The following is a 20,440-nucleotide window of genomic DNA, read 5'->3' on the forward strand; positions in this document are numbered from 1 at the left end:
CGAGCCAGAGTGACGCGCAGAGAGGGAGAGGAAGAGCGCGGGAGCACTGGAGGGTGCCTTAGCACGCCCCGAAGCTCGTCGACAAGCTCGCGTATGCTGGAAAGCGGCAGAGGAGGAGATCGACGGCGACGGCGGCAGCGGCGCTACTAGCTCGGGATGAGGCGGCGGCGCCTGTAGAGCGAGAGAGGGAGCATGGGGAGAAGCGGAGTGAGTGCGGAGTGCTCACGCGACACTCTAGGCACCATTTTAGAGGGAGAGAGAGAGACCGCGGGAGGAGAGGAAAGGCCGGTCAAGGAGCTCGGTCTATGCCGACAATGGCGGATCTCTGACTCGGCGCTGCGGGACGAGCGGCTCGGGGCGAGGGGCTGCGGCGCATAGAAAGGGTCCACGCAGGGTGCTCGGTTGTGCAGGGGACGCGGGAGAAGGGCGTGTCCAGGCGTGGTCCAAGCGCTGCCGGCGACGGCGTTCGTCCCGTGTGGAGCGGGAGGTAGGGGGCGACCCTGACGTGAGGGGCCTACATTGAAACATGCGGCTCACGTGCTTCGTCCGCCATGCTGGCGCTGCCACGTCACCTGGAGGCCGCGCCGGATGGGAAATGGACCTACGGTGAATAACTTGACAAGTTCAGGGACCTATTTTCCGCGTTTGTAAGTTCGTGGACCAGACTGGCACAGGCCGACAAGTTAAAGGCCGCCAGTGTATTTCACTCATCTCGAAATATTGTTTGCTTCTAGCCTAAAAATGCTAGCACATTCATCTCTACACTTGCTGCTCTGCATCCTTCCCTTGTCTTGACCTCTCGTCATCACTAATACAATGGTGGCCATGGCCGTCGCCGCCTTCCTCCTCCTCCCACACACGTCGAGGAAGTAGAGCGCGCAGACCAACGCGACGCACGCCACGAACATCGGGATGGGGCCGAAGAGCCAGAGGAAGACGGGGCAGGAGAAGTAGAACGCCCGCGCGCCCAGCGACCAGAAGTAGCTGCCGCGGTTGAGCATGTCCGTGACGTACCCGACGGCAGCCCGGCAGCGCGGCGGCGGCACGTTCACGAGCACGCTCGCGTAGCTGTAGTACCGGATGGACTGCACGTTGAGGAGGAACGCCACCAGGAAGCACACCAGGATCGCGAAGAACTTGGCCGACAGCGCCGGCGCGCCCGTCGCGCCCACCACCAGCGGCGCGCCCGGGAGGAGCCCGCCGCTGTTGCTGTTGTTGTTGGAGGTGGCAGTGGCGTCTCCGCCGTTGCCGCTGGACATGAGGACGGCGATCAGAGAGCTCAGGGTGATGGCTGTCGACGCCATGATGTTGTTGCGGATCGTCTGCACCGCCAGCACCGCGTGCTTCCCCGACGGCTCCTGCGAATGCAGCCACAAGCAAATTACTGCAAGGATCAATAAAACCCTGGCGATTTCTGCTCCAATTTATCACTTCTTGGCTTGTACATTTGGTTTTTGTTCGTCTGGTTGATTGGCAATCATGAATGAACAGGGAAAAAGGGGCAAATGCATGCCCACTTCTCCTTCGTTAAATGGGCCGTCCTGGACCGAATCTCTGGCCCACGGCCCAGCCCATCGCGCCGAAATCACACTAGCCTGCTTCTACTTGTAGGCTTGCTGCCTAAGCCCTTTTTCCCCGCACCTTCGGCTTTGCTCCGACGCCGGTGAGCGAGACCGCGAGGCGAGGCGAGCCACCGCGGCGGCGGCGGTTGCGGCGATGGGGTCCATGACGATCGGCGCCAAGTACAAGACCACGATCAAGGACCCCGGCACCGCGGGCATCCTCCGCATGGTGCGTGCCACCCTCCCCTCCCCCTTCTCTCCCACTCCGCGCGGCTCTATCTCCCCTCCCTCTCCTCCCGGCGCGCGCGCGCGGTTCGCTAGCTGGCTCCGGGGTGTGCCGCTGTTGCTGGCGAGGGTTTTGGTTGGTGGCTTCTGGGGCGCGCGGCAAATTGAATCGAGGGCCCGGTGGAGACTAGCCGCTGATTGGATCGGTGGAGGTGGAGGCGCCGCGGGTTTGTGCTCATCAGCGGTAGCAAATCCTAGCCATGGGGCAGGGGTAGCTTTGTGGGTTGCCCTCCTCATCCTGGAGGTTCGGATGCGGAGGGGTGAGCCAAGCTAATTTCAGCATTTTCATGTATGGATGGTCACCATTTAGTTTGCTGTTCAATTTTAGTACCATTTGCATTAGCGTCTGGCTTCGTTTCCTTGCTCAGCAATACACTGTTGGGTCCAATTATGATCGGTTCCTTGTCCTTCTAATTACAGAACGATGATAGGTTCACCTTCACCCCTAATGATCCACGGTCGGCAATGAAGTTCAATGTTGATTTCCGAACCATCAAAGGTATGCACTTACTTTTGTCCATGGAAGTTCTGTTGTTATGCTGGTGATTTGGCATACAAACTTGTTAAGTACTTAAGTATACCTAATTAACTGTGGAACTTATCTTCACGTACCTATAACATATCTACTGCAGGGTCATTTTAAACTATTTAACCTTAAATAATGATCACTAGACTCAAGATAACAATTTAAGCTGTGATAGAGTTTCCTGCATAACGAAACAGTTTGATTTGTTGCCTGTGATCCAGGTCACAAGTTCAACAAAGTAGAGGGTAACAAAGCAGCATTATTGAACCTTTCAAAAGAAGACAAGGTTTGAGCAATTTATAGCATTTTCTCTGCCTTATTTCTAGTTGTTTTCAAGGTTAATATGAGATGCATATATATTTTTCTCAGGCTGGAGGCTACATATTTGAGTTTGACAATGTTGGTAACCGCGACCTGTGTCGAGACTTTGTAGGTAATGCTCATTTTGTAGCTAGTGGATGCCAACTTAACAGATAATATTTTCTTTGGAAGATATCTAATGTAGGCATGAAATGAAAGTAAGGTGAAGTACTTAGCTGTTTCTCACATAAACTTTTCTCCTATGCCAGTTACTTGCAATATAAGAATTGGACTAGATACCACATTCCAGCCAGACCGCATTTGGCTTGCTACATAGGATAAGATAGATCACTATAACATAACAGTGACTATTTTATAAGGAATATAATAAAATTCTGGATTAAGGGTTATTTGCTGTGCCAAGTTCGATATGACACTGACTCACATGAAAGCTACCATATTGAGTTTCATGCATCTATTACCCAATAAGATGCATCCATAACTTAATACATCCTCTTCGCAGCTAGGGTTTTAGGCAAACATCAAGGGATAGTGCCTCCTAGACCAACTGTGACTCCTGAAAACTCAGTTGCTTCTGCTGCTCTGGAACAACTCAGTGCTGCTGAAGTGGAGAGACGGGTGAAACTGTTGCGAGAAGACAGGTGATGTGATTATTTGATATATCCAGACTATTTCTTTTGGTCACAGAAATATGTTCTGATGATAGTTCACTATTATGGGCACAAATTTAATCTGCTAGAATTGTTGAGCTCATTTACATTCTTTGAGATTTCAGATGTTTGGTTGATTAGTGTTCTTTAAGATTTTCTTTTTGTAAGACAAAGATTTGGTTTTCCCTATGCTCTTGTAGATAAAGAAAGTTTTAGAGCATCACCTTTTACCTGTCTCTATTATTCATTTTGGTGAGCTTTGTTGCAAATGGTGCTATATCAGAAAGCTGGCTTTGGTAGTATGGATGCCATAGTGGAAATGACTTGTATAGTGTTCAATGTTCAAAAAGGCGACATTAGGCGTCCGCCTAGGCGCGACTAGGCACAAGGCGAGGGGGTCCCGCCTGGCCTAGGGGGTAGGCGGACCCCTAGGCGGCGCCAGCTCGTCGGCGGCGCCGGTGAGGGAGGAGGAGCGCCTGGTGGAGGTCGCCGGTGACAGAGGAGGAGCTTCGGACGCGTGCGGGCGGCGGCGGCAGGCGCATGCGGGCACGTGCTGCGGAAGGGAGGAGGCTGGCCGCGGTGGAGAAAGAAGCAGAGCCGGGCGGCGACGGAGAAGGGCGGAGTCGGGCGTTTGCGGCTGCGGAGGGTGTGTGCGGCTGGAAGGAGACGCGGATGGATAAGGATAAGCTAGTTCATGCGGATGGAAGGGGCTTTTTCTTTTCTTTCTTTTTTTATAAGAAAAGGATGGAAGGGGCCGGAGGAGTATGGATAATAAGATGGGCTGGGCTCTTTTGATGGGCCTTTCTTCCAACTTTAGGTCCACATGTCTCATATTTCTTCTTTTATTTAAGATAATCTAAGGTAATATATGTATGTGTATTAATTAAAGTTAAAACATTAAAACGCCTAGGCTCGCTTAGGCCCGCCTAGGCTCTAGGCTATGGGTCTTCGCCTAGAAATCGACTAGCACCTTTTTGAACATTGATAGTGTTACACCTAAAGGATTAAAACGAAGCACAAAGTTTTTCTTCTATCTGTTCTTCTCATATAATTCTGATGGTGTTTCTGTTTTGTTTTTTAATTATACCATTGATTTTATCATTTTAATCTCTTTGACCACTGTTATTAATTGTTCCCGTTCTGGAACATGCTACATGTATGGATTTTGAAAGTCCATAGATTTGTTAGAGAAAACATGGCAAAAAAAAAAAATCTGCAAATTATCATACGCAACAAAAGGCAAAATGTTCTTATGTTTCTCAGTTTTGTTGATTAACATTTCCCTTTACAGCGAATTGCAGAAATTACATAAGAAGTTTGTTCTTGGAAATATTTTGCAAGAATCTGAATTTTGGGCAACAAGAAAGGTAAAACTCACTTATCCTGTATATTGTTACTTGATTAGTGATTTTTAGCTGTACACTTTATGTTTCTTCACTTGATCCATTATTTCCTTATGATCTTTGCAGAATTTACTTGATGATGAAGCAAATAAAAGATCAAAACAAAGGCCAGGTTTCAAGAATGCACTAGTAGATATTAAGCCAACAACTGATGGTCGGGTATGTCACTGAAATACTATTGTTGTAGTTGTAGACCATAATTCTGTACCAGAGTATTGATAAGTTATGTTATTTCTTATGTTCTATTCTAAGACACTGAATTTGCTGATGGCTGATGGTAATTAACTTTATTTTATTATTTCTATGTTGAGAATTTCAGACAAACAAAGTTACTTTCCAGATCACACCTGAGATGATACATCAGGTCTGCCTTTCCACTCTGCTTCTTTATCATGAACTAATACCTATATGCTGCTTGGTAACATCAATTTTTCTATTTCCTCAATTGTTATAATTGCAAAATTTCTATGCTATGCTGTAAAATGAAAATTATGTCATTTTGTGAGTTATGGAGTTTCTGAACATTTTTGTTAGTAAAAGGCTTTCAAAGATTTTTTTAATCTGTATATGAATGTGTAGCAAGTCCTATAACTTCTCTGTTTCCTTAGTAGCTTTCATGCATGATGCCGTGATCCTTTATTAAGGGGGTGTTTGGCAGGGCTCCTCCTTTTTACACTGAAAAACGGCTCCAAACGGTTCCTCCTACTAAAGCTTTTGGTAGGGCTCCTCCAAAGGAGCCGGAGCCAGGGAGGAGCCCTACCAAACAGGGCCTAAGCAATTTTTATATCTTGAAAATATAATTTCCATTGTGTGCATGTGAGTTTGATGCGATCAAAGGTAATTATTGAGCAGGAACACTGAAAATTATGCTTCCACCCCAGCCAGTCAGGTTAGGATTAGTCCATAGCTGCAAAGTCCATCTTCCTTGCTTTGAATCCTACCTGCTCTGGGTCCTGTTTCCCCAAGAATACTCCATTATACCTGAGGCATATATTGTTCACGGAAGCAAGTGCTGGATTCTATGATTGTATATCTGAATTTTGCAATGAATTGATATGTAAAGTCTTGAAGATACACTTCTTCCAACTTGTTAACGCCATATATCCTTTCATTTTCCAGATTTTTGCAGAAAAGCCTGCTGTCCGTAGAGCATATTTAGATTTTGTTCCAAAAAAGGTAAGACCTATTTATATTATCAATATCTTAAAATGAACTGTAGAAAATTCAGGCATAAAATTTTCCTAGTGTTATTACTGATTCTGTATGAGTCGATGCTGATTTCTCATTATGCTCTATATATTCTGCTGTATTCTGTCATAATCTTCTCATTTTATTATATTTTCTGAGGATAGATGTCAGAAACCCGATTTTGGGAAAAATACTGTAGAGCTGAGTATCTAGTTAGAACAAAAAACACTGCAGCAGCAACAGCTGAGGCTGCTGGAGATGAGGAATTGGCTATCTTCCTGAAGAATGATGATATACTGGCCAAGGAGTCAAAGATGAAGGTTTAGTTTTAGCAATGATTGCTGTTGTAATTCATTTTCTGTTACCATGTGTTGGTGCCATTTCTTTCAAGTGACTCGATTTTTGGTTGCAGATAAAACGAGTCGATCCAACATTAGACATGGAGGCAGACACTGGAGATGATTACATTCATCTTCCGGTATGATTTTTTTCTACTATTATCTTCTTATATTTTTAAGACAAATGCGGTCTCTAGACTTTCTCATATTGAGCATATTTGCTTGCTGTTTACAATGAAGTGCTATCCTATGTTAAAATTACTGCTCAATCATTATGTGTTTGGACACTCAGGACCATGGGATTCACCGTTATGGTAACAAAGAGACAGTCGATGCTGACAGTGACTTGGCGAGGAGGACGCTGTCTCAGGACCTGAACCGTCATGCAGCTGTTGTTCTTGAAGGGAGATCTCTTGGTAGTTATGGAGCCAATCGAAGAAACTTCGTGATGTCTCTTTTGTTTTCCTTAATACAATTGATCGCTCAAGCATGTTATGATGTTAGCAGGGTGAGATGGTAACCGTTCTCAGTATTTATGACTTTGAGATGGTACCGTTCTCAGGGATTCCAGGGCACATCAGCAACGGAGTGAAATGATTTTAAATTATTTTGTTTGCCACCCATTTGAATAATTTATTGTGGCCATAGCTCTTTCATGATTATACAAGTTGACTAGCCTGGGTTTGGTTTGCAAACTATACCTTTATTGTAGTAATTGTTCTGTGACTTTCTGTTGTGTCTATTCTTTCCCTTTTTCGTTTGATCAGATTCGTTTTTCATGTTGCATTTCTATTTGTTCATTTTCATTCTGCCAATTGTTTAAGCTATCTTTCAATCCATTAAGTGTACTATGTTTTATTTGTCTTGTAGATGTTGAGTTGACTGATCCAAAGACTTCAGCTGAAGCCCTTGTAAGGTCCAAGAAAGGTTAGAGATGGCATCGGAATTCAATTGAATCCTTTTACACATGTAATATATTGTGTTCTGATGAATTATTAACTGCAGAACCACCTTCCACTTCTATTGTTGATGATGCTAATCATGAGAGACTAGTGAAGGTGGCTAGAATGACAGAGATAGAGGATCTGCAAGCTCCACGAAGCCTTCCGTATGCACCACTTTGTATAAAGGTAAAGCTTGTGCTCATGGCGTAATAGTAGATATATCAACCAAAATAAGAAATACTGTATTAATTTGTCTTCTTTTTTCTTATTAGGATCCTAGAGAATATTTTGATTCCCAGCAAGCAAATGCTCTGAGATCTCTAGGTGGCAGCAATGCCAGAAGAAAAGCTCGTACTTGCAGCTTGAGCACTGAAGAAGCATTCCATCATTTAATGGACCAAATGTCTTCTATTAAAGTTAATAAGCTTAACTGTCCGATTATTCAGTCTGATATGGCTCTTAAGGTAAACAATTTTACTGGACAGTTTGATTCTTTTATTTATTACTTTTTCTTAGTTTACTCAGTGTATTGAGTAATAGCTGATTCGGCACTAAATAAATTGTTGGGTTAGCGGTCAAATCAAGAGGAGTGCACAGACATAGTTTAGGATAATGACACTTTGAAGACTACAAAGCAACTTGAATCCTTTTATCAGTTCGTCACCAATTATAAGTTTCAAAGGTCAACCAGCACCAGGACTGCAAATATGGTTGTCAGTCTCAGTCCACTAGTCAACTGGGAACAGACAGAAGCCAGTGGTAAAAGGCAGGCTACCATTGGTGTAATCAACATAATTAGTTAACTGTTGGATGTATTGGCGATTAGGATGTATCTAAGGGCCTGTTTGGCAGAGCACCAACTCCAAGAATTCCCTAGGTCCAGGTATTGTTGGATGTGTGGCCAAACTGAGGGCATTTGATTGAAATGTTGAATCATTTATATTGAACGCCAGATGTTTAAACCACTTGACCTTTTCTTTCAATCTCTAAATTCTGCATGGGTCTTGGAGCTGGAGCTTTGGAACCCTAAGGGCGTGTTTGCGACCCTGTACCTGGCCGGCCTGGCCAGCCCAACCGGCCTAGGCCTGGGCAGGCCTGCCCCAAGTGGTGCAACAGCTCTTGTTTGCGCCTGTGTACCCAATGAGCCCGGCTCAGGCGAGGCTGTGTTTGTCATCGAAGAGGCAGCCGGGCTGAGAGGCTAACCGCCACCAACTACCACACCGAGATAGTGTTTGTCATTTGGCTGTGGTCGGCCAGGCCCATAACAACAAACAGAAATGGACATGAATGAAAGGAGAATGAGGTTGCTCTTCCATAACCGTTACAACAACAAATCAAAGTTTTAGCATGAAATAGTTGGCCTCAGACATGCTAATTTAACAATTCATGGCATTACTGGCTACATGGGATAATCAAAGTCAGTAAAGAAGAACAGAAGCATGGGCCAGTCAAGTTTTGAAGCCAACAAACGAAAAAGTTCACAGAAACAGATAAGAGACAGCAAAATGATATGTAGCCAGCTAATGCATCGATCCATTGTGTCATCATTGGCCAAAATACAACAACCATCAGCCTTGGCAAGCCGAGAAGGGCAACAAGTTAACAGAAAGCATGTAGCCAGCTAATGCATCCATCCTATTGTGTCATCATCGGCCTAATTAAAACAACAGCTGTGGCACATGAACGGCTTGAGTGACAGACCAACTACAACCATAAATAAGATCAAGATGACAGCATTTTTGCAACAGCCTTGCAGCCCAGGTGAATGAGGATAGATTTCAGAACCTTGACCTGTCACCAGTTCATGGGATGCTGATGCATCCCCATGAGGGGCATGAATGGGTAACAGCAAGGGTTCTTGAGGTACCCTTGCATTAAAATCTCTAAGAGCATCATCATAGTTGTTGTACTTCTGATAGATAGCCCCTTCTTTCCTAAGCACTTGCTTAGCACACTCATACCATGTAAAATAAATCCCAGGTTTCTTCCCTTCAAAGACCACATAGCAGGGAGGCATTCTCTGAAACCAACCAAATGTAGAACATGTAAGTGGTCTGAATGACATGCCTCAGTCGACCATTCAGTTTGAATGATGGTGAACATCATCGGCAACTTGATAAAAAAATTAGCCTCAGCTGTTATTTTCCTTGTTTAGTCATTGGTGGCTACCAAGAATTGTAAGAACCAAATAAAGAGGCAAATAAACAACAGTTGCACTCACTGCCATCAGCCATCACAAGAGGATGTTGTTGCTGTGGAGTACAACTGAGCATAAGTGTAGAATGGAAGGATAGGCAAATAAAGAAGAAAGCACAACAACAAAACCATCAAAACAAGAATAAGGTAGCCACCTCAAGTTTGTTTTATGCATCATAGGCCTTTAAATCCCACAGTTACCACCAGAGGCATAAACAACAAAAATAGGCAACTAGTTATCAAATAAAAAGTAGCCAACAGAGGCTACAGATAAGTTTCTTACAATACCAAGTTCAGCCCAACAGCAAGGGCTCAAATGTTCCCAAATCCTTGCCTATTGTTAGCCACCCTCCTAGGCAAACTACACCATCAAGGTCAGGTGTCAAAAGAACAAGCAAACTGCACAAAAGGTCATGTTGTCAAAAGAAGAGAGAGTGGGTGAGGGGGGTGGAGGAACTATACATCTCTACAGTCAACCCCCTCCTGGCCTTCTAGCCCTTCATGTGTAGTGGAACTACACATAGTAGTTTTTGGCTAGGAAGGTCCTAAGCCAAAGGGCCCTATGGGCATCACTCATGTTCACAAAGCCCCTGCCTTGGGCCTTGTTGTCCAGGAGGAAGGTGTAGGCAACAATAAGTGCCTCCTCACTGAAGCCAGGCATCTCCATCACAGCAAGGTACAGATTGGCATCAACATGGGCAGGTCCAGTCTCCCTAAGAGCATTGGCCACATTGTTCACAGCATCTGACATGTTAGTCAACATGAGCATCTCCTCCTCATAGAAGTTCCCTCTCTTCCTCTTTGGGCCAGCAGCTGAGGAGGTAGGAAGCAGTTCAGTGGCCTTGCTATCCCCTCCCTGTTCACTGGGAACTTTGGTGTGGGTCAAAGGAGGACCATCAGCCTTGGCACCAACACTGTCAGCCTGGTTCTGCCCTAAGGCTTCACCAGACCCAAGTGCAAACTTGCCTGTGGCCATGGCATTAGCAAAGATAGCCTCCATCTCAGTGTAGAACCTAATAGGGCAGTTAAGAAACTCTGCATCTTTAGGATGGTCCTGCAGAGTTGGGCAAATGTAGTTTAAGAAAGGCAAATGTAGGTAGTCAAGGCAAAGACGAGATCAAACTGCTACCTTGCAGTGGCCAAGGTAGTGCTCTTGCTCAAGCATGATAGCATGAGCCTGGTCATCCCAAAGAGCAGCACTAAGGTCCTTCAACTTGCTCACCCTAGCCCATTTCTGCCTCCACTTCCTCAAGTGGTTGTACACTTGAGTTGGGCTAACAACCTCCCCACAGAACTGCTTGAGGGCTTTGGCCACAGAATTTATATCTTTGTCCTTGAAAACCTTCTCGGGCCTGCTACCATCACTAACAAGGGCAGCCATCCTCCTTAGCACAAAGCCAGAGGTGGTGTTGGTCCACCTCATTGCCCTCACAGCCCCATTCCCAGCTACAGGAGCAGCAACATCAACAGGGTTTGCTGCACCTGGAGCAGCACCAGCACCAGCACCAGCTGCAACAGGGGCAGCGGCACTAGCACCAGCACCAGCTACAACAGGGGCAGAACCACCATTGATGAGCTGCTCCATCACTGAAGTACCAGCAACAAACCCACCCTCAAATGCACCTGAATCCATCCTAGGACTGGCATGTAATGAAATCAACAACAGAATTAGTCAAGAACAGACTGACAACAATATTAACAGTTGTATGAACTAACCACAGACTAATAGATCATGAAGAACAGAATGTTTCAAGAACAGAATGAATGAAGCATAAAATTGGTCTCAGCTTTGTCCACCAAATTATTACATCACCATGACACACATGAGTTCCATAGCAGGGTACAGAAACTAAATTCAAGAACATATTACATCAACTAGTGTTTGTTCTCCTCCCTTCCCACGTAGCATTGCAAATGGCATCCCTTATTTCAGCCATGTCAACAGAGTCTTGGTCCAGATGGGCTGGGGGCAGGTTGGTTGGATCAGCAGAAGTAGTGAAACCTTCCTCATCAGGAACTACTTCATCAATGCCAAAACCTAGGATCCAGTTATGCAAAATGGCACAGGCAACTACAAGCTTCACTTGTGTCCTATACTTGTGGAAGGGTTTGTTGTCCAAGATCCTAAACCTGCCCTTCAGTGCACCTATAGCCCTCTCCACAGTCACTCTAAGTGATGAGTGCCTAAGGTTGTAGAGCTCCCTTGCATTGGTGGGCCTGTTCCTTGGGCCATACTCAGACAAATGGTACCTAACCCCCCTGTAGGGAGGTAGGAAACCATTTTTGCATGCATACCCAGCATCTACCAAGAACATTTTACCTACACAAGACATCTACTGTGAGAGTGTGTGTTAATAGGCCATGGAATATGTAATTAGTGTTGGTGTGCAATTACCTTCTGGCAAACTCAAGCTATCTTCCCTGGCTACAGCATTTGCCAAAACAGTTGCATCATGGGCAGAGCCCTCCCAGCCAGCCAGGACAAGTGAATTTCAGATCACAATTCACAGCTACCATCACATTTTGGGTGGGATCCTTTTTCCTACCCCTAAAAGCTTGTTGCATGCGCCTAGGAACCCTTGCTAGGAAATGAGTGCCATCTATAAAGCCAATGACATCCTAAAAAGCATGGGTCAGTAATTGCAACAGGTCTAATGTAACTAATGAACCCAGGGTATACAATTACCTTAAAATATGGATTCCATGTATGGCTTTCAAGAATCTTTGGGTGAGTGGTAGTGCTAGCTGGCTTTATCATTTCATTCCTAAGCTCACCCACAGCATACAACACCTGATGGAAGTGCTTGTGGACAGTTTGGATGGACCTCCTAAAGGACTGGTGGACAACCCTAAATCTTTGGTTGTGCCCTACAACATGTAAAAACATGGCAACCTGCTCTTCTACTGACACCCCCTCCCTATCAGTGACAAGACTCCTCTCTCTAAAAGTTCTCACTAACTTAAAAAAAGCAACTCTCTTCATCCTAATCATAGAAATACACTCTGAATCAGTGGAATTGTATATCATTCTCAGTGTTCTCTGTCTATGCTGTTCATTTTCATCCCTAATCAGGGCCAGTGCTATAGGATCAGGCAGTGGGGTTTCAGGTTCAGGGGTTTTCCTTTTCAGCCTAGTGGATACAAAGGTAACCATAACAACAGTCAAGGCAGCTGCCTTCCTACACAGCATGTCACGGCTCAAAGACAGATCCATCTACAAGCATGTAAAAATGTAACATAATTTCAGCTTAATGAGCCCTGCTAGGCATCAACATGAATGTGAAATGAATGCATGCCAACAAAAGCACGGCTGCATCTTTATGTGATGCCTCCCAGTACTATGTGGACAACATCATCGACCAATGATGGAACAAAAAACTCAAAGCAATAGTAATCAGAAACAGATCAACATCCCTAACAGATCAAGAACAGCAAGGTACAAGTAACACTAACAACTGCATCAAACAGTTATGAACAGCAAGGTACAATACAAATCTAAAACAGATCAACAACCCTAACATATCATGAGCCCAACAGATCAAGAACAGCAAGGTACAAGTAACCCTAATAGAAGCATGAAGCAGTTATAACAAGTATGAAACCCTAACAGATCATGAACAGCAACGAACAAGAAACCCTAATAGGTTCAAGAAGCACCACAAAAAAGAAGATTGGGGGTCGATTTCACCTTGGCTCGGGGTCCAAACAACGGAGAGGAGGCAGATCTGGAAGTAGAGGATGCAGATCGGGAAAAAGACGAAGCAGATGCGGACGGAGAAGAAGAGGAACACCGCTGCCACGGAGTCCCAGCAGCAGCCGGAGCGGGGAAGCGGCGAAGAAACTCGGCGCCAGTGACCTAACCCACAACCAGCCGGAGGTCGTCGCTGCCGCCGCCACGCACCACAACTCACCGCCGGTCTCTCACGAGGGAGGTGGAAGAGCAAGCACCGAGTGGAAGGAGAGAGTGGAGAGTGGAAACCCGTATATAAAGGCCGGCGAAATCGCCGCCATTTCGCTTCGCGCGCGGCGGCCAGAGCGGGAGCGGAGAGCGGGGACGCGCGCGAAGACGTTTCCCCTTCCCGCCAGAGCCCGCGCGAGCCACCCCGCCGCCGCCGCCCAAAATCGCCCGCGTGGGTCGCAGACGAGCTCGGCTCCGAAGAAACGAGGATTTCGGTCGTTTCCAGAGAGCCAGGCGGAGAGGTCGAGTGTTGCTCTGCGAAGCCAGGCTCGCTTGTGGGCCATCGACCACAAACATGGCAACTTGTAGCCCACGGGCGCAGCCGGGCCTCCGGGCCAGGGTCGCAAACGCGCCCTAAATGTATCACGTAAAGATCATATAAAAAAGAGAGGAAGAAGGAAACACATGTTATTTGGTTTATTAGTATCCCATTCTTAGTAATATGTGTATGTAAAGGTCCATTCGTCATATTTTTGCAACTGTTTGCATGATGTTGTGTTACTGCTACTGTGGCTTCTCTGTTCTTAAGCTATTAAATTGCATGAGCAGGAAATCCTAACTACCTAAATGGTATGGGCCTAGGTTCTTAATGAATTGAACGAAGGGATTTCTCTTTCAAGGAGACTTAACCTCAAGAATCCTCAAGAAGGTCTCCTTGGTCAGCTGCCTCAACATACACGGGATGAGCTTATGGATGTGAGATGCTGTATTCACTACTGGTTTCGTTTTGTATGTATGGATACTCTTGTGTCGATGGAACTTCTGTAAACTATCTATTTTCTCAGCATTGGATGGCTATCCAGGAATTGCTACGGCATTTTTGGTCATCGTATCCAATAACAAGTGCAGTCCTTTATAACAAGGTATATCTCCCCCATCGTTATCAGCACTGTTTTGTAACCCATGGTGTATTCAGTTGGATTTTTTTATCTCGAACACGCAGGAGAGCTGCATATCATTATATTAAGAAGAAAATGTTTAGTTGGAAATTAGTACAAACTTCTTGATTTCATGTTATAAGTGCAAACTTAGCTGATTTATAGGACTAGAGGAAGTGTTTGTACATCCACCATGTTTCTTCTGTTAGATGTTTTCAGCAGCTTGCATTAAAAAAATGTTTTCAGCTGCTTGATGTATTTTGCATGGTGCACTGATTTAGTCAGAGGACCATCACTGAGAAAAATGTTGTGGCACACTGTAATATTGTGTTGTACAGTATGTTATCCAAACTATGAGTTGCCCTAGTTCTGATGGTTTTGTACCAATGTAGTTATGGTGCTAGTTTCGGAAGGCTAAAGCCAGGAAGACTGTCACAGAGTATTAAAAACTTAAGATGTCAAGAAGAGAAGCTTTGAGTGCGCCATATCATGCTTGTAGTCTTTTTTGGTATAGCAAAGCTTCACTCTGGACATGCATTTCTTTCTAATGCCATTTGCTTTGATGTTAATTTACTTATTTTGAAGGTTCAAAGAGTTAAAGAAGCTATGACACAGATATATCAAAAGTTGCAGGTAAATATTTGTCAGCACATCTGACACCTGCCCCCCACTCCCCCCTCCCCGTGACCCCGTCCCCTGCTTAGATATGCAGAACCCTCATACTTGTCACCTAAAATGGGTTTATACTCAAATTACCATTGAAGTTCTTTTGTATGTTCTGGAATATGCAGCTTATAAAGGAATCAGCACAGCCTGATGTAAGACATGAAATATCTCGGCTAGTAAAGCCCATGACTCAGGTCTGTAAACATTCCTCTCACTACCATGTACTCCTAACGAAGAGCATTATTTGAATCCCAATCCCACGTTCAAGGTGCATGCTTCATGAATTGTTCTCCCATAGAAATGGTCACAAACTGACGAAACCGATGGTATGTTGTTTGCAGGCCTTGGATGCCGCCTTCAACCACGATTTGGAACAAAAGCAGAAGTCATCCAAGACCGGGAACAGGCACAACGGGTTTTGAGCCAAGGAGATTGGTTTGACCAACACATGAAGCGAGACAGACGGGCAGTGTGCCCGAATGTACAAGAGTTGCTGTAGAATTCTTGAGGCTTCTACGATTTTGATTTTTTTTTCTCCTCTCGTATTAATAGCTGCAGGAGGAGCAGGAGCCTGCTATTCGCAGCCCAGAATCTTGATCTGTCATCGATTGTTTGTAATTGAATGAATAGTGAGACTCAACGCAGGATGCTGCCGACGTATTGTACTTGTACATGGCGGTCATGGCTATTCGAGATAGAATCAAAGCAGTACCATTTTCATTCCTGCGGTTCTTACGTGGCCGCCGGGTAGAATTACATACGTATCCTGCCCTGTTCGTTTGGTTGATAAGTCATGGCTGAAAGTATTGTTGATTGATTTTTTATGAGAAAAATATTATTCATTAACTGGAAAAAAAAAAGTACGGCTGATAAGTCCGGCGAACGGGGCATACATCATTACAAAGCTACCATTATGTGTCACAGTATCGATGGCATCTGTCAGCTGTCACCCACTCGTCCTGTGACATCTGTGGGTAGCGGTTGAGGAAGGAGTTGCATGAAAGAAGGTGGCGCACTGGCGCTGGCTTTATTCCACCTCGTCGTTTGGGGTAATTTTCTGTATGCCATTAAAAAATATCGTAATGTTCTGTGTGTCTCTGAAAAAGTTCAGCGGTCTTTAGCATCACTGCTTTAACTTTTTCGTGCCCTCCATGCCACTTCCGTCAGTTTGGGCTCTAACGCCGTCAAATTGCAGGTGTGAAAAGACGAAAATACCCTTAAGTGTAAATATATCATTAATTTTTTTGAGCATCTTAACGACTTCAAATGAAAAAACTCAAAACTAGAAAGTTGTAGATCTCGTTGAGATCTATAATTTTCATATAAAAATTATTTTCATTTAATTTCGCAAAAAAAATGATTTTTTAAAGATATATTAATCATATCAAATCATATTTTTTTGCGGAAATAAATGAAAATAATTTTTATATAAAAATTATAGATCTCGACGAGATCTATAACTTTCTAGTTTTGAGTTTTTTCATTTGAAGTCGTTAAGATGCTAAAAAAATTAATGACATATTTACACTTAAGGGCATTTTCGTCTTTTTACACCTGCAGTTTGACGGCGTTAGAGCCCAAACTGACGGAAGTGGTATGGAGGGCACGAAAAAGTTGGAGCAGTGGCGCTGAAGACCGCTGAACTTTTTCAGAGGCACATAGGGCATTGCGATCTTTTTTAATGACACATAGGGAATTGTCTCTCGTCGTTTCACTCGGAAGCGGCAGTGTTGTGTGGTGGGGGGTTGGGGGGGGGGGTGGGGGGGGTTGTTTCCATGGGGTTTTCTTGTAGACTTGTGTAGTCGTCGCTTGCTCTGTTCGGTGTGCAGTGGGGGTTGCCGTTTTTGGAGGAGGCAAGATAAGCAGTAGGTCGACCCTCAGTCCCGTCCAGTCCTTGCCGCTGGGCAGTTGGAGCATGCTTTTCGGCCTCGTTGCTCCTGTGAGCACAGTGAACGAAGGAAAAGGTGGAAATGAAAATAAGCATAAGCAAGTAAGCAACGCAAAGAAGGTGTAAAAAGGTATCTATGGTAAAAAAAAAAAGCATATAAGCAACGTAAAAATGAGGGGTAAAACATGTGAATAATTTTTTTAAACAAAAAAAGAAAATTCACGCCCAGTGGGACTCGAACCCACAATTGCCTGTCCATTAGGCCATGGGCGCTGATTGTTCAATTTCGTCTTGTCGGCGTTTCGGACCGGGGGGTCCTTAACCAACAAGTGAATTTGTGCTGCGTGCCCCTAATCCCCGATGGTGATGCAAAGAGACACAAGGTTTATACTGGTTCAGGCAATCGACGCCCTACGTCCAGTCTGAGAGATCGATCTTGTATTCCTTGCACCGGAGTGCTCGTAGTAGGGGGTTACAAGCTAGGCGAGAGAGGGAGCTAGCCCCAGGTCTCGGCGGGGGCGGTGCGGGCTGCTTGAGGCGTTGTTCTCAAGCAGCGCGGAAGTGTGTGGTTCTATGGGTGAGTTCCTCTTTCTGCTCGTTCTTCTCCTCTCCCTAGAAATGGCCCCGGTCCCTCCCTTTTATACTCTAAGGGAGAACCGGGAACGTACATGTTGCTACATAGCGTTCTATGAATGGGGGTGGCGTGTCCGAGCCCTGCAGCCGGCCACTGTTGTGGTATGGTCGATGGAGTGGCTCCGTCCTTGTCGTGCAGAAGTGACGCGCCGATCATACTTGATCTTGTGCGTCGTGGGGCTCCAGTACAGCTTGAGGCAGGACATGGCGGGTGACGTGCCGGTCATCGTGCGATGACGTCGTAGGGAGCCGAGGCTCTGCAGATGCCGAGGCCGAGCCATCGTGGGGGGCTCGGCGGACATGGATCCTCAGGCTGCCGAGCCCCTGAAGCAAACTGCCGAGGCTTTGGAGGGAATTATTGGTCCTGGGTACTGATTCTGAGGCCACAGTATCCCGGACGTGGCTCCCCACGCCGCGTTGTTCTCGGAGCAGGAGTTGGCAGCACAGTGAGGCATGGGCGCCAACCATGTGCATAGCGGTGGGCACAGTGGCGGGTAACCCCTGCCCAGTCCTGCCTCCCGTCCCGTCGGCCATTCCGCTGTACTGTGCCGAGCATGCGGCCGATGTCAGTGGCAGCAGTTGGCTGAGTTAATGCGACGCGACGTTTTGTCGGGGGGACAGGTGAAGGAAGAGGCAGCGGAGTGTTGTCGAGCCTGCCTCGCGTGAGGTGGAGGGTCGGTGACCCGACCGAGGCCTGCGACGAGAGGGGGTCGGCCGAGGCCTTCGGTGGGGGATCGCCCGAGGCCAGCGGTGAGGGGGCCTCGAGCGATACGGAGAATTGGCCGAGGCCTTTGGTGAGAGGTCGCCCGAGGCCAGCGATGAGGGGGCCTCGGGCGAGTCGGAGAGTCGGCCGAGGCCATCGGTTGTTAGCTGGTTTCGGTCTTTACGAAGTCTAAGCAGTCGTTTTTTGGTTCTTGCTTAGGGTACCCCTTCTCACGGTATCCGATAGTAGCCCCCGAGCCTTGGGGGGAGTGGAGGCACTCCCCCTGAGGTTCTGACGAGAATTGGCTCTTGATTGTTCCTGTCGGGATGGTGTTCCGTACTCAAGGTTTCGGTGGGTAAGCGCGAGCGCACCCGCTGGGTGTAGCCCCCGAGGCCCTGGAGGAGTGATTTCACTTCTTCAGGGGCTTTTTTTCTCTTTCGAGTGAGGGGTTTTCATTGTGTTTGCTGAGCCCGTGGATGCGAGTTCGGATCGCTGGGCCTCGACGATGCTGCGGGAAGAGCCCCTTAGCCTCTGCCTGGAGCGAGAGGGCCGTCAGGGGTTCCCCCGGCTTTTTGTACGACCCTCGCGCTTCCTTTTCGCTCGGAAGGAGGGGTGGAAGATGCCGTGCTACCCTCGGTGGGCGCGAGCGATGGCATTTCCGGTGAGCTGTTATCGGGTAAGTCCGAGTGGAGGCCCGTACCCCGTTCGCTAGGGGTCGGCTAGCGGTCCGGAGACGCGCTCCAAGAGTACCGGAGGGTTTCTCTAGTGGGTGCCGAGGCCGTTCGCTGGGCCTCGGTGGCTCAGTGCCTCCCTACGGTGGGATCCCATTCGGAGACCTCCCTGCCGGTCTTGGACACGACACAGGGCGTCCCAAGCATTTCGCTTGCTTGGGCCTCGGCCTCGTACAGGCTCGCCCGTAGTCGTCCCTGACTCTTTTGCCCTGGGGCAGCTGTCGAAACCCCTGGGGGCCCAGCCTTCGAACCCCTGGACCGTAACGGGCTTGGGTCGCTTGTCTTTATCTTGGGTGCAGGAAGAGCCCCCGAGCCTCCGCACGGAGCGAGAGGGTGGTCAGGGGTCCTCCTAACTTTTTTGTCCGTCCCCCGCACGTCCTTTTCGCTCGGACGGGGGGTTGTTTGCCGAGCCCACTCGCGTGCGAGCCTGAGCCGCTGGGTCTCGGCAAAGTTGCAGGAGGAGCCCCCGAGTCTCTCGCACGGAGCGAGAGAGCGGTCAGAGGTCCCCCTAGCTTTTGGTTCGCCCCCGCGCGTGAGGGTCTGTCTACCGAGCCCCCCTCAGGTGCGAGCCTAGGTCGCGGGGTCTTGGCGTCTTTGCAGAAGGAGTTCCCTAGCCTCTGCACGGAGCAAGAGGGCCGTCAGGAGTTCTTCTGGCTTTTTGAACGACCCTCGCGCTTCCTTTTCGCTCGGAAGGAGGGTTTGTTTTGCCGAGCCCTCTCGTGCGCGAGCTTAAGTCGCTGGGCCTCGGCAATGTTTTGCAGGAAGAGTCCCTTAGCCTCTGCACGGAGCAAGAGGGCCGTCAGGGGTTCTCCTGACTTTTTGTTCGCTCGCTCGGAAGAAGGGGTGGAATGTGCCACGCTACCCTCGGTGGGCGCGAGCGATGGCATTTCCGGTGAGCTGTTATCGGGTAAGTCCAAGTAGAGGCCCGTACCCCATTCGCTGGGGGTCGGCTAGCGGTCCGGAGACGCGCTCCAAGAGTACCGGAGGGTTTCTCTAGTGGGTGCCGAGGCCGTTCGCTGGGCCTCGGTGGCTCGGCGCCTCCCTACGGTGGGATCCCATTTGGAGACCTCCCTGCCGGTCTCGGACACGACACAGGGCATCCCAAGCGTTTCGCTTGCTTGGGCCTCGGCCTCGTACAGGCTCGCCCGTAGTCGCCCCTGACTCTGTTGCCCTGGGGCGGCTGTCGAAACCCCTAAGGGCCCAGCCTTTGAACCCCTGGACCGTAGTGGGCTCGGTGCCTAGTTCCTTTGCCTGAAAGGAATCGGGTGGGGGTTATTTCTCTCGGCTAACAACGGCAGGCGCGTCTTTTGAGGCGGCCTTTTCGGGGAGATGAAACGGCGCCTGCTGCTGCTATGGTTGGACGCGACGTGGTGTCAGCCAACAAGACGTAACCGTACACGCAATTAATGAGGAGGGAGTGGGCGCGTGGGCGGTAAGACCGGATCTGGATAACCGCAGCGAATTTTTGGGGGAAACTTCCCCGATTTCGTCGCCCACGATTTGCTCCCTTCCCTGCATAAATACGAAACGAGCCTCGCCCCTTCTCCCCTTACCTTGCCTGCGTCTGCCT

At 47.6% G+C, this 20,440-nt stretch overlaps 3 protein-coding genes across 5 annotated transcripts; 1 reads left to right on the top strand and 2 right to left on the bottom strand.

Moving 5' to 3' along the window:
- Window positions 1-707: 707 nt before the first annotated feature.
- LOC136469157 (uncharacterized) lies at window positions 708-1,575 on the bottom strand. The gene is made up of 2 exons (XM_066467466.1): window positions 1,564-1,575; window positions 708-1,358 (listed from the first exon to the last, which is right to left on the bottom strand). The coding sequence occupies exons 1-2, from the start codon at window positions 1,573-1,575 to the stop codon at window positions 708-710; spliced, it is 663 nt and encodes a 220-aa protein (XP_066323563.1).
- A 72-nt stretch (window positions 1,576-1,647) lies between these two features.
- On the top strand, window positions 1,648-15,638 carry LOC136476480 (general transcription and DNA repair factor IIH subunit TFB1-1-like). 3 transcript variants are annotated; one of them, XM_066474336.1, is made up of 20 exons: window positions 1,648-1,791; window positions 2,268-2,346; window positions 2,595-2,659; window positions 2,743-2,806; window positions 3,197-3,335; window positions 4,636-4,711; window positions 4,814-4,906; window positions 5,067-5,111; window positions 5,867-5,923; window positions 6,100-6,255; window positions 6,348-6,413; window positions 6,566-6,689; window positions 7,144-7,200; window positions 7,279-7,403; window positions 7,490-7,681; window positions 13,954-14,067; window positions 14,157-14,234; window positions 14,835-14,882; window positions 15,041-15,109; window positions 15,257-15,638. In XM_066474336.1, the coding sequence occupies exons 1-20, from the start codon at window positions 1,717-1,719 to the stop codon at window positions 15,335-15,337; spliced, it is 1,803 nt and encodes a 600-aa protein (XP_066330433.1). In that variant the 5' UTR covers window positions 1,648-1,716; the 3' UTR covers window positions 15,338-15,638. The 3 variants fall into 3 exon arrangements, 1 of the variants encoding a protein (XP_066330433.1); XR_010763592.1 differs by lacking the exons at window positions 14,835-14,882; window positions 15,041-15,109; window positions 15,257-15,638 and having other exon boundaries at window positions 13,921-14,067; window positions 14,157-14,189; XR_010763593.1 differs by lacking the exons at window positions 14,835-14,882; window positions 15,041-15,109; window positions 15,257-15,638 and having other exon boundaries at window positions 13,921-14,067; window positions 14,175-14,189.
- LOC136476482 (uncharacterized) lies at window positions 9,928-11,012 on the bottom strand. Its single transcript, XM_066474337.1, has 2 exons — window positions 10,543-11,012; window positions 9,928-10,467 (listed from the first exon to the last, which is right to left on the bottom strand). The coding sequence occupies exons 1-2, from the start codon at window positions 10,996-10,998 to the stop codon at window positions 9,928-9,930; spliced, it is 996 nt and encodes a 331-aa protein (XP_066330434.1). The 5' UTR covers window positions 10,999-11,012.
- Window positions 15,639-20,440: the final 4,802 nt, after the last annotated feature.

The sequence above is a fragment of the Miscanthus floridulus genome, chromosome 8 (genome assembly GCF_019320115.1).
Source record: "Miscanthus floridulus cultivar M001 chromosome 8, ASM1932011v1, whole genome shotgun sequence".
Classification (NCBI taxonomy): domain Eukaryota; kingdom Viridiplantae; phylum Streptophyta; class Magnoliopsida; order Poales; family Poaceae; genus Miscanthus; species Miscanthus floridulus.